Source organism: Microtus oregoni, unplaced genomic scaffold (assembly GCF_018167655.1).
Source record: "Microtus oregoni isolate MIOR12 unplaced genomic scaffold, Mior012 000036F_ref0000092, whole genome shotgun sequence".
Classification (NCBI taxonomy): domain Eukaryota; kingdom Metazoa; phylum Chordata; class Mammalia; order Rodentia; family Cricetidae; genus Microtus; species Microtus oregoni.
Window position 1 is genome coordinate 6,311,236 of NW_024543095.1, and position 13,665 is coordinate 6,324,900.

The 13,665-nt window shown below is 42.0% G+C and overlaps 1 protein-coding gene across 5 annotated transcripts in view; it reads left to right on the forward strand.

Annotated features, from left to right (window-relative positions):
• The window catches only part of Ltbp1 (latent transforming growth factor beta binding protein 1), a 373,313-nt gene that overhangs the window by 245,242 nt on the left and 114,406 nt on the right, over positions 1 to 13,665 (forward strand). For all 5 annotated transcript variants that reach the window (XM_041631028.1, XM_041631029.1, XM_041631030.1 and 2 more), the window contains 2 exons: positions 5,245 to 5,367; positions 12,944 to 13,111. In XM_041631028.1, the coding sequence (XP_041486962.1) occupies positions 5,245 to 5,367; positions 12,944 to 13,111 (291 nt within the window). The remainder of the gene's footprint in view (positions 1 to 5,244; positions 5,368 to 12,943; positions 13,112 to 13,665) is intronic.

The window sequence follows — 13,665 nt, forward strand, 5'->3', positions numbered from 1 at the left end:
GTAGAACCCCATGCAAGTGTTTTCAGTAAGGGGAGAAACATGCAATCTTTCTGTAAGCTGTACGTAGCTTTACTAGTTCTGCTTTCCCTCTGCTTCTGTGAACTCCCAGCCTATCCTAACACAGCACTGGGATGGAGATAGAAGTATGTGTGGGGGTGGCTGTAAGACTGCATCTCCTTCTGCCTTTATTTTAGCTTTGGTTCTTGAGCCAAGTGGGTGGTGCTATGTGCCATGGTCTTGCTGTTCCTGCTGAGGATAGGGCCCCATGGACCTTTCAGAGACAATGGTGGCCTGCAGAGGAAGAACAAGGAATAAATCCAATTGATTACCTATTTTTGTTTTTTAAACCAACTATTCAAGTACTTTTGGCTTAGACTGAGTACATTAAAGAAATGTGGTTGACTCCATAAAATGCAAGATTTCTGATCTCTATTGTATTTGGCAAGTGTCAGGTACTTACAGTTTTTATAATCGAGTTAGAAGATTTTCTTCTTGAATGTGTGTGGTGCTGGGAGAAGCTTTTCTTAAATAAGGAAAACAGCCTTAGGAATTGAAGTCTGGGTGGAATTATAACTCACAATTTGCCAGTCGCATTTCATATGGTTGTTAAACTTTGGCCCCATACCGTCTTCACTTAGAGAGATCCATAAGCTTATTTTATCTGCAAGTAATATGTTCGCTATAACCTGTGTTTTGTCCTTCATGGGCTTGTAGATCTGTAGCTCCTTTTCATTTATTTAGAAAAATCCAAAGGAACTTGACTACTTTGGAAAGTTCTTTGAATGTCTGCTCATGGTTCTTATTACTTTCTAAATCACTAAAATAATCAGTTATAAATGATAAGCTTTTGGCCTTTTGGTTTTCCTTGAACACAAAGGCAATGGATTATCCACAAACCTCTCAGAATACAGCAGGGGGTGGAAGACAGAACGGCAAGGAAAAAAGAGCATATCTATATAGGTTTTTGAGGTAATAGTTTATCTATGGCTGTTGATAACTTGTCAATGGAATTCTTCCCAAAATTTGATTTGCACCTTGTTGATATAGACATAGCAGAGTAAACCAGAACTGTCTTAGTCTTATATAGCCAGCTTTCACCTCCACCTCATCCTGCCTCACTTCATAATGGTTTGTTCTGCCTATCTGAAAACTTCAGTGCATACTGTAAGTCTGGGCAGAGCAATCCTTTGTCAAAGAGATTACTTTCAGAATGTTTAGTATCCCTGGTATCCATCCTCTTGGAGTTTCCCAGTCCTCATGAAAACCAGATGCTCTCCAGGCAAGAGTACAACACATCTCCCTTTGAGGATCATAGACCATATTCTCTCTGATGGACATGGGCCATGGTGGCTCACACCTAAAATCCCAGACCTTAAGATAGTGAAACATGAGGATTACTGTGAACTTGAGGCCAGCCTGAGCTACACAATGAATTCTAACTCAGCTTGGGACCACAGAGTGAGACTGCATTTCAAGCAAAATAAAGCAAAAGCAAGAGGTCAGCCATCCTCCAAACCTGTAAACGCTCCGTGTCACACTTTAGCAGACGATGTTTTACATCTAAATGGCTAAGAAGTATGTAAGAAAGAATTCAGTGTCAAACCTCATCTGAGAACTGCAGACTAGAACCACAGTGACACAACACTGCCCCCTGCCAAGATGACTGAATGTTGTAAAAAGATTGATACTAAGTTGACAAAGACTTGTCAACTGGGAGTGGAAATTGGCATGCCTCCTAGACAGCTTTTTAAAGTGAATATAAGCCTTCTCTACGGGCCTGGAAATTCTACCCTTAAATATACACTCAATAGAATGAATGCTAAGATCTTCTTGTCTATACCTATAGGTGTACATATAGGTAGATACTTGAGTGTGTATATGTGTGCACACATGGATTTACGAATGCTCACAGACCATTGATAATAATGGCCCCATATGGGAAACAAAAAAGCAAACACAGTGTTAGAATGGTTAAGTTTGGTTTCCTCACAGAATAACGTATAACACGCCTTGGAAAGACTGAGCTGCTATCTGCAACAACACTGAAGAACTTCATAGTAAAGAGTAAAGTAAATGAGATAAAATAAGCAACGTGCTTCACAAAAAAATAAGCCAGACAGCAGCAGCCAGAACAATAGCCAGCTATGGGTGCACAGATTTCATCTGGGAAGGGGCTGGACACAGCTCTCTGATCTACTTTTAATTATATATATGTTTGTGCGTGTCTGTGTGGGAATGTATATGAGTGCAGGTATCTGCAGAGGCCAAAGGGTGTCGAGTCTCCTGGAGCTGGCGTTGAGTAGCCAACAAGGGTGCTTGGAACTGAACTCAGGTCCTCTGCAAGGACAGTACTCACTCTTAACCTCTGAGCCATCTCTCGAGCCCCTGTGGAAATATCCTCAGTCATCACCTGGGTGGTGAATACATCATAGTATATGCACATGTGTATTTCTTTGTTGTTGTTTATTTATTTTTGAGATTTTTTTTAATTATAACACTTCCCCCTTTTTTTTCCTCCTTCTCTACTCTCTCATATACCTTTCCCTGCTCTCCTTCAAACAGGTCTCTTTTTTCAGACAGAGGCTGACTTTGAGTATATATGCCTCCTGTTTCCATCCCCGAGTCTTGGGATTGAGGGCCTGCGCCAACACACCTGGGTGCCTGTGGCTATATGCACTTTAGATTGAGATGCTTCAGTGCATATAAAATGAATAGGAGATACCTCGAAATAGAATGCATCTCTGATTGTGATGCTGTAGGAAATATGTTAAGACATAGGCCCAGCAGCTGCTGAAGGAAGCAGGAGTCTTTCTGGCGCTGGGAGTGTGTTCAGAAAGGCCATGCTTCAAGGTTCCTTGGATCAGTTGGGGGCAGTGGCAGTCAGGGTATGGTGACCCAAGATAACCAGAGTAGTAAAAATCAGGAGAATCTTCCATGACTCCCACCCTCAACTTGCCTGTCCTTATTACTTGTCCCAAGGCATCATGGGTAAGGCTGTGAGCTGGGTTATGGAAGGTGCAAAGGAGAGGCATTGGGAGTTCTTGCTAATTGTTATAAATGAGGCATCTATGGGTCAGAAGATGGAGGACCTTCAACCTTGACCTGACAGCCAGCAGCATGGCTGGATGAAGACATTTTAAAAAGCCTGGTAACAAAGGAAGATTCTGATTCCCAAGAAGTGATCATGGGATGTATCATTGAATAGGAGGAAAAGGCTCACAATCATAGCCCAGAGAGACGTGAGGGAGATTTTGTCCAGTGTTTCTGATCGCGACTGGCTGGCTACCCAAACCTCAGGCTTTACTTGGATCCCATGATAAAGTCTTTGCTTGTACTGTGTAAGCTCCAACTGGACTTGGCCTTCCTCCTGGTCCTTCATGGTGGTTTTCTTAAGAAGAATGGGTTAGAGGGGAATATTTTCAATTATGCGCCACAATAAATGACTGCTATATCACAGTACACAGCCTGATAAACAAGACCCTTAGGTGCTGGTCTTGGTGTTCTTTTGAGTGTGATCTAGATACGCCTCTGTCCAGATGTATTTCAGCTGACACTCTGTACAGCTTATATAACACATATACACTAATTTCTCATTTGTATGTTATGCCCCAAGTTCCGTTTTGTCCCTGATGTTAACTAAAAAAAAACTGTCCCTCCTATAACATATACTTATATGAAAGTCTGCTTATGGAATCTAATACCTCATACAATGAATATACACAGTAGGAAAAAAATTAAAAAATAAAAATTTTAAAACTGTGTGACTTAGATGAACCATGTATAATATAGATAAGTATGAATTCATAGAACGTCTTCCAGCATTCATGTTTAAGTAATATTTTCTTAAATAATGATTTATCAAGGGAAGTGTTTCACTTTTATGTGAAGATTCTGTAATACTTTTCTAACATTGTGTCCAATCTTAATTTAGAAATTAATGTTTTAAAGCCCTTTATAAAAAGATTGCAGAAGAATTCCTAATAGAAAGACATAAATATTACTTGATATAGCAGCTCTAACAGCCAACATCTGTTAGCTGTTACGAATCATAGCCCACACTGGTAATATATATATATTACCTTTACAAGGGGCTATATAAGCTTTTGTTTTTGTTTTCAGTCACCAGGTTTGTGTATTCTCTCTCAGCTCATTTTGATTTCTTCTGGGACTGGCCCATAGGCAGTCCCTGTTTTCAGGCATACCATCCCCTTTCTCTTTGTTCCAGAATCTTCTACTACTGGACAGTTCTGCTTAGGTATCACAATGCAACCTTTACCTGTGAAACTGAATTCTTCATCTTCGGGCTTTCTCCATTCACAAAGCTTTCCTTAGACTAAAGCCCTCCAGACATCTGTGTGCCCAGTCGAGTGCCAGGCTTTGTCAGGTGTTCTTTTTAGAAAGAAATTGTGCTTTCCTCACCTTCCTGGTTATGCTTCCTGTCCCCCACATGGCTCATCACTGGCTCAGCATCCTTCACTGGCTTGTTTTATGGTCTCTGTTCACAGCGCCATATGCTGGTCAGGTGAACTGCCCTGGAGTCTACCACTGGTAACACTGCTTTCCTACTCAAAACCTTTCAATATAGCTTTCTCTTCAGTAAGATCGAAACCAAGATGGCCTATCTTGTCCCAGCTCCATGTCCATGCTATTGAAACTTATTTCCATTCGGTGGCTTGACTTACCATTTCCCAAGTCCCTTCCCTTGGCCATTCTGTACCCATGTGAATATTCCTTCTGTCCCAGGCCCCTCACGTTCACCTTCTATGCTGACGAGGTCGCCCACCCTCTGCAGCACTGCCTCTAACGTCTTTCAGGGGCTCGTGACTGTCTGGATGGGCAGTTGCAGAACTGAATGTTGGTTTCTAATAATTGTAGTTTGGGGAACACACTGTTCTTTACACTTTTGCAGCTCACATATTCTGTGTGAAGCTAGGCCTTTGGTGTCTCCCCTGATAGGAAAGCTCCATGAAGATGGCCCTGTTGCTTAGTTTTGTTCGCTAGTGCATTTCTGACACTTGAGACAGAACCTGGAGTATAGTGTGTGCCTCAGAGCTAATGATACAACTGCAAATGCTTAATGAAGATCCAGTCATTTTAATCTTAGTTCCTTTATTCCTACCGTGTTCCCCTTTGTTTATTTTAAGTAAGATAATTTCAGTAAAGCAGACAGCAAACAGGAGAATATTTGGAATCTGCACACCAGGGCTTGGCTGCTCCCTCTGATTGGCTTTTGTTTTCTTGCAGATATTAATGAATGTCAGCTACAAGGTGTATGCCCTAATGGTGAGTGTTTGAACACCATGGGCAGCTACCGATGTTCCTGCAAAATGGGATTTGGGCCCGACCCTACCTTTTCAAGTTGTGTTCGTAAGTAATAATCAGTTTGACTTTCTCTATTTTGATCCTGTGTCTGTGGGGGTTATCCATAAGAAGAAAAATATTTAGCTGGGCCCTGAAAATACAGAAGAAAATGTCATTAATAAAAATGACAAGAGCAAGGAGACCAACCCAATATGGTAAATTAAATCCATATTATGAGCCCTTCTCCAAGACGCATTTTAACTGTATTAGAAAATGCTGCACAGCAGAAAAGGGCAGAATCACAAGGAGGAACTAGATCTGGATAAAAATGGAAAAGTTTGCCAGGCAGAGGGGGCGCACATCTTTGATCTCAGCAGCACTAAGGAGGCAGAGACAAGAAAGGCAAGTTCCAGGAGAGCCAGGGCTACACATGGGAACCCTATCTTTAAAAAAAAAAAAAAAAAAAAACCATAAAAACAAAATAAACAAAAAAAGAGGGTGGGGAGAAAACTGAAATAGGTGTATTAGTTCTTTGGTTCTGAGAGATAAAAACTGATTATTTTTCCTTCATAAATATTTAAGCCTTTTTTAGGCTAGGTCAAACTTGTTCTCAGTTTCTAATTATTGCAGATCCTGGTTCACCAAAGTCTATTTTTAGGAGGGTTCCCTGTATTTTCTCAGTTGGAGAAGCCTGGAAAGTCATTCCGAGGCCCATGCTCTTCAGATTTTCTGGTTCTGCTCTAATGTCCTCTGAATTTACAAAAGGCTCCTAGAGTGATGTTGCTGGTTTGGGGAACTATCTCTGGGGTTTTCTTTCTTAAATAGCAAAGGTAAAAGTCTCCCATGAAATCACATATTCTAATCTTGAAATATGGTTTCACCAAAGAGGTCCCCCTTCATGAAAATAAAGTTAGTATTGCCATTAGGGTTTTTATATGATCAGTATAGGTTATGCATTCTGTATGCCAATTAGATTGGATACACCTGAGATAAATAAAGGCCTCAAATAAAGGTGTCTGTGTGTGTGCACATGTATGTGTGTGATGTGTATGTGTGTGTCTGTATGTAGACAAGAGCATACCTCAGGCACCATTTATCTTGCGGTTCTGGGGCAAGGTCTTTTATTGGCCTGGAGCTTATCAAGTAGGGTAGATTGATTGGCCAGTGACTCCCAGGGCTCTGCCTCCCTCTGCCTCTTCAGCACTAGGGTTATAAGCAGGAGCCACACCCCTGGATTTTTCATACATGGATTCTAGGGATCGGACTCAGTATCTCATGTTCGCAGGGTGAGTTTACCAGCTAAGCTCTCTCCCTAGCCTTAAATGCAGATTAAGAAATATTATTTTATATTGTAATGTATATGGGTGTTTTGTCTTCACAAGTGTTTGTGTACCATCTATATTCCTGGTATCTACAGAAGCCAAAAGACAGTACTGGATCTCCTGGAACTGGAGTTATAGACAGTTGTGAGCCAACATGTGGATGTTGGGAATAGAATCACGATTCTGTGGGACTGCAGCCAGGGCCTTAACCACTGAGCCATCTCTCCAGCCCCCAAATGCAGAATTTAAAAAGATAACCATATTTCATTGTAACCCTTTTATTAGGAAAGTAGGTGGACAATGCACCTTTAAAAAAAAAACTGTATACAATTATCCAGAGTTGAAAATGTCACGGCAGGGTGAGGTAGCTGGATGGGTGATTCTGCGTGTTGTTGTCCAGCCTGGCTCTTTGAATTTCACCTGATGTGGACTTGGTGTTTACTACGTTGCATCCTGCTTTTCCTGCCTCACATTTGATCACGTGAACGTCTTCTTCATGATGACATGGTCCTTCAGTTTTAGCACAGTTTATCTCTGTCTAAGCTGGGATATAGAGAAAGGATGAATGCAGTAACGTGAAAATCAGTCCCGTGTGGTGGATGTAAGCCTTTTAAAGCATTGTTACTAATTCCTCATATTTTCCTTTAAAACCTGACCAATGCAGATTAGGAAATTATGCACGTAAGTCTTTCATTTTTTTTCTCCTGTGTTCTCTTATGGGTGGTTCTGGTCTGAAGCAGACAGGCACCTCACCAGAGGGCTTGCTGAAGGTGACTAAGTTGGCAAACTGTAAAGTTTTCACACAAGTCAGGTTTGAGAACTGATGGAAGGATCTAGAATTCTAGGGCACCAACCAAGCTGTCAATAATATCCGGATAATTTAGAGGTGCCTTTCCGCTACTTTCAACTACATAAACAAACATCCATACAGGTTTCTAATTTAAACATCAATTATTACAAAGACCTTCGATGCAGAATTTGTTGTGAAAAAACCTTTTTATTTGACACTGTTGGGTTAGCATTCTCACACGGAAGGTTGCAGGTTAGGTAAACTTGGAGAACTGGCCATAGACTGTGAAAGCCCTGACAAGATCTGATGTCTAGCACGAAGGGCAGACCTCCATGTTTTAATGAAATCATAGAACCCTGCCAACGGGAATTTTGAAACCACTTGCACAGTTCCTTAAAATTTATTTTTTTTGTCATTGCCCAAATAATTCTGAACTTATTAAACAGCCATCCATTCTCATTTGAAAAATAAATAACTCAATTTTACGGTTCAGCTGCAACAGCTGAAATGATAAGCCTTAAGAGATATTTATTTATTTGTTGCTTAGTTAAGTGATCCAGTTTAGAACCCAGAGTTAAAATTGAGCCCTTTTCCAGCACGAATCCACAGATGTATCTCTCCCCCCCCACCCCGCCCCTCTGAATTTGCCACGTGTGGTATCATGGATGTGTATCCAGTTCCTTCCGAGTTTGTGATTGTACCTATTTGTCCTCATTTGTTGATGAAGAAACTGTTGAAGTCTACAGACAGTTGGAAAATATCAGAGGCGAACTGTGATGTCCTCAATATGTGGGAACAGATGGTGTTTCCTCATAGTTATGGGAGATTAGGAAATGAACAAATGCTTACACACACACACACACACACACGCACATACGCACGCACGCACACACTCACACGTGCGTGCACATGCCAGCCACAGCTGGAGTGTACAAGCATGTGGCAGAGACTGACAGCATTTGCTTAAGCAGCCCGAAATTAGGGTACATCCAGGCGATAAAATGTGTGGCTGACTTAGCGAACTTCAAGATGTGCACTTGGCAATGACTAAGGAGCTTTGGGAAGCTCCCTGTGTTCCTGAATGTGGCGAGGTGAACACCCTCTGCATTCCTTGGCTCCAGCCAAAGGGTGCAGCTAGCCATTTGCTTTTCTTGCCTTGCCCACTCTCTGCCCTTGACTTCATGTAGTCAAAATGAAGAAAGGAGGAGAATGCTGACATTTGCTGCTCTTTTGACCTGTGCTTGTGGCCTCGGGTGCTGGAACAGTGTACTCCAAGCCCGCCCCTGCCTGTCTTATGTGGAAACGTGAAGAGTTTGGGCTTGACTATCACAGTAATTTGAAGAAAAGTAGACCACCTCTAGGAAGACTTTCTACCTTCTGGAACTGTATTTGTCTTTCTGCAGCCATTTAAGCATCCCATAATGACTGCTGCTGAAGCTCAGGAAAGGTCCCCAGATGAACTCAGGGCTTTTGAGGTTTTATGTATTTATTCTCTATCCTTGAACTTGGAGTTAAGTGACAGAAACAGGAGGCCAAGGAGGACATGTGCTTAAGAAATGTGCTCTGTCATTACCCCGAGGTCATGAGACAAAGAAGATCAGGTTCTTTCTCAAGAGCCAGTCACATTTATATACATGATTTCCAGTTAGTTGTCCCACCCTCTTTATCAAATGCGTTATTATTCATGTCGCACACACTGGAAATTGGACCTAAGAGAGTTTTAGAACCTTCTGCAGATCACATAGCTAATAATCAACAGCTGAGATTGAAAACTAGGATCTGGGGCGTCCGGATTTAGGGTTCTGGGTCAGCAGTTGACAAACCGCAGTCTGTGAATGGAATTGTCCCACTGTTAGGTGTCATAAATAAAGTTTGGTCGGCACACGGTCATCTCCATTTACATGGTGTCTAGGGCTGCTCTTGTAACCACGGTGGAGTTAGAATGTTGAAATAGAAACTGTGGGGCCTACGACACCTAAAATATTTGTTACCTGGCCCATTTCAGGAAAGCATGCCGAGTATTAAGCTCATCAGCCATTCGCTAGAACATTCGGAGGCAGCAGGAGTATCTGAATTCATGCTGCTGCTGCCTAAAGCAAATGTTAGTCCGTCTAAACAGAGGAACCCAGCTTCCAACCTAATTTTATAGAAGTTGATTTAGTAATATGTGCCTCGTGCTTGATGTACTGAACTGCATAGTTCTAGATCAGTGATTCTCAACCCTTGGGTCACGACTGCTTTGAGGGTCAAATGACTCTTTCACAGGGTTCACCTAAGACCATCGAAAAACACAGATATCTACGTTACAATACATAATAGCGGCACAAATGCAATTATGAAGAAGCAATAAAAATAATTTTATGGTTGGGGGTTACCATAGCATGAGGAACTGCATTAAAATTCTGAAGCATTAGGAAGTTGAGAACCACTGTCCTAGATTTTATTTTTAGTGTTTTCGAAAGTGGGATAAAGTTTCTCCTCACTCTCCGACTTCCCCTCTAACTCAGGCCTCCTTGCTGACCGCCTTTGTCTGTTTGATTGTTTGTTGTCCACGTTGACACTGTTTGCTCAGGCTGACAAGCAGAGCCTGTCAGGCTGGGGTCTTTCATCCCATCTGGCTTTCAAAGACGCCATTAGGTCTTCATCATCCATCTGTGCCTCCTTTTTTTTCTACCTCCTCTATGGCTGCCCCAGCTCAGGGACCCTATTTTTCCTTATAGGACATGGCACCATGACCTGGGGGATAGACAGATCTGTGCTACCTGTCTGCTTCCAGATAATAGCGATCCCCCCCCCCCAAAAAAAACGTGGTGGCAATCATCTTTATTGTGTACTTACTAAGTGCCTGAGTGTATGGTAGGTTCTTTGCATAGATTGTCACATGTAGTATTTGTGAAATCTCCCTGAGATGGATGCTGTTATTTTTCCTGTTTTAGAAGTGAAGAAATTGGGGCATCAAAGGGTTAAAGTAACATTTTCCCAGAAAGTCACATGGCCCATAAGTCAGGTCTTCCATAGGTTGTCAGGAAAAACTAGTCTAAACTGGCTGGTGACCATTATTTAATTTTGGAGGGCTCACAAGGCTCCACCTTCCAAAACCATATCACAAGCTGGGCACCAAGCATTCAAACACAAGAGCCTGTGGGTGGCATTTCCCATTCAGAAGACAACAATGATTGTAGTAGTTGTCACGGGACAAATGTCGGGAATTTGAAGAAACTGTTCTGCTCTGAATTGCCCGTGCCCCCCGTACCAAGAAGTAACACTAATGTTATTAATTTTATAGTTAAGCCCCATTGTGTATAAAATAGGCTCTGGTGGGGTGCCTTGACATTGTTTCTGTGTGAATATGGATTATAAGTAAGACCCAGTCATTCAGGGAAGAAAATTCTGTAGAAAAATCCTCAGATCTACATGAGAATTATGTGTGGGTTCTAATGCTCATACATGAACATGTGGATTATGTGAGCGACATCAATCATTCCAAGGCTTGACTCTCCTTTGCGAGCCGAGTACCTTGCTGCTAAGCTTTCTTTTACTTTTAGTCTGTGACCTGTGACCTTTCATAGCTTATCTGCGCAGAAGCCAGAAAGTAAGTGTGAGAGGGAATGGGAGAGTTCCAGACTCTTCTATCCACCCACTTCTTTTAGAAGCCACAGAAGAGTGTTTTTGCATGAGGTGGTGTTTATTTCAAAGGGTTGGTGGATATAAGCACAGAGACCAATGAGTCTAAAATCTACAGAGTAGGTGCCAGACTATCCACCAAGGAGGGCGTTAACTGACAGAATTTATTCTTGCTCAGCGTAAATCAGTTGTTTTTTTTTTTTCCTTGTAAATTTTTCAGCAGAGTGGATGAAGCCCACTTATATCACAGAGGATGAGTAGCTTTAGTCAAATTCCTCTGGTTTAAATGTCAGTGTCACACAAAATAACAATCCAACCAATACCCCGACAGCAATATCCTATTGCTTAGCCTTATGGGTACACAAAATTAACCATTATTGCCAGTTAAAATGAGGTTTTAATAAACCTGTAGAATTGTTATATAAATCAAAATATGAAAAAATAAGAACAAAGAAAGGCAAATGTATTAATTTTTTTTTGGTGCGTTGCTTTGATAAAACACCATCACCACAGCTACTTAAGGAAGACCAAGCTTAATTTGTTTATACTTCCAAAGGGTTAGAGTCCATAATGCTGGGAACAGCCAGGCAGCAGGCATAGCAATAGGAATGGAAACCGAGATCTCACACCTTGAACCACAAGGACAGAGCAGAGAAAGGAAACTGAAAGTGGTGGTTTTTGTTTGTTTGTTTATTTTACCTCATAGTCTGCCCACCCCACCCCAACCCATGACGCACTTTCTCAAGAGAAGCTTTACCACCTAAACTTCCCCAAGCAGCACTGCCAATTGGGGACTCAGTGTTCAAGTGCCATAAACGATAGGGGACATTTCCCATTTAAGCCATCACCACAAGCTTCCTGAAAATCAGGGGAACAGGCGTCATGTCCTTTGCATCTTCCTCTGCCATACACCTTAAATACTTAGATTATTCTTTGAGCATCTAACCTGGGAAGTCAGTCTTGTTGCAAAGGTGGAAAGGTGTATCTAAGAAAGAAGGGCAGAAAGTTGAGTTGAATCATGAGTACCACGGGGTAGAGGGAAGGCAGATTGGGATGATACCATAGAGAGAAGCTATATGGCCAAGATGGCGAACCAGATATGGGACTATTTCAGCAGTGTTGACTTGTCCTGGAGCACGTACACATGCTTTAAGAAAAACACATCTCAAAGGCAAGGTTTGTGTCGTCTTCCTCTCAAATTTGCCTTGTGTGCTGGGTGTTCGGGTGATGATTGCTCACTACTGATTTGCAGTAGACAATCAGAATGAGGGGGCAGGCGTTGGATGATAATAGCCTGGTTACCTTTGCAGCATAGCACGAGGACTTGAGATTTTGCCTGCTCTGCTCTTCTTGCTGCACTGGGACTTTGTGTGTCTGGGCAGGTCAGCTGCTACTCCCTGTCTGCCATTTATATTCTTTGGCCTTGGGTGAGAATTCCTGAGCTCCCACCAGCTCTCCAGCTGAACGGGGCAGCTGCTGGTTTGTGGTACTAACCACGCTCCTGATTTTCCATGGTGCCTGGACATTCACCAATTGTTGTCCTGGAGCCGCCTCTGCAGCCCAGTCTGGAGAAACAATGGGTCATGACTGTGATTAGTTGTAGATGACTAGGTTTGTTAAGCAGGTAGGCATTTGTGGAAATGCTTAACTTATACACATTTGCCTTTATTCATATTTGTTACAGATAGAATCCAGATAGGGACTGGAATAATAGTTATAACATTTGATGCTCTAATTCCTAGGATGATTTAATGAATGTACCCTTGGCCAAGAAGAATGATTCCCCTAATCTAGATGGTCTACCTTAAAGCATGGTCTCTCCTCTGTGCTATAAAGGTCATATTATGTTAACTTAAAGTCAATATGACTTGTTTCTTCAGTGACATTAAGGTTTGTATCTCTTCAGCGGATCCCCCTATGATCTCAGAAGAGAAGGGGCCCTGTTACCGCCTTGTCAGTCCTGGAAGGCAGTGTCTGCATCCTCTCTCTGTTCACCTCACCAAACAGATCTGCTGTTGTAGTGTGGGCAAGGCCTGGGGGCCACACTGTGAGAAATGTCCCCTCCTGGGTACAGGTAAGCCATGGCCAGATACACACACTTAAGTGTTCCCAGCCACAGGAACAAAAAAGACTTCAGTAGCCTGGGTCATTTTTGGTTTCCGAGTTTAGTTTTTAATACTATAACATGTTTGTATCATTTCTAAAGAAAATACAGCTGTAGAAGCTCAAATCAGAATAAAAAATAATGTACAAAGAAATTCCCCATTGTTTCTGGGCAACAGTAAGTAGACTTTCTTTGAATGTTAATCCAAGAAGATAAACCTTTATCTTTTAGCCACAGCTTCCAGAACTCGCTGACTGATCTTTAAGTCTGAAAACCAGAATGCTGTACAGGGCCATGTGCTTTCCTAATGGTCCACCATCCATTGTTTCACAATCATGGCCTTGTGGACGTTGACTTATTTACTTGGCTACTGAAACTGCACTTGGTTTCTCTAATTAGAAATACAAAGAACTGTACTCAGTTTTGTGTTTATGTCATGAAGATAACTCCAAAGGAGATCTTGCCAAAGCCACTATGAATTTTGAAGGGGTCATGTGTTAATAGTTGAGTCTTCACTCCTCAGT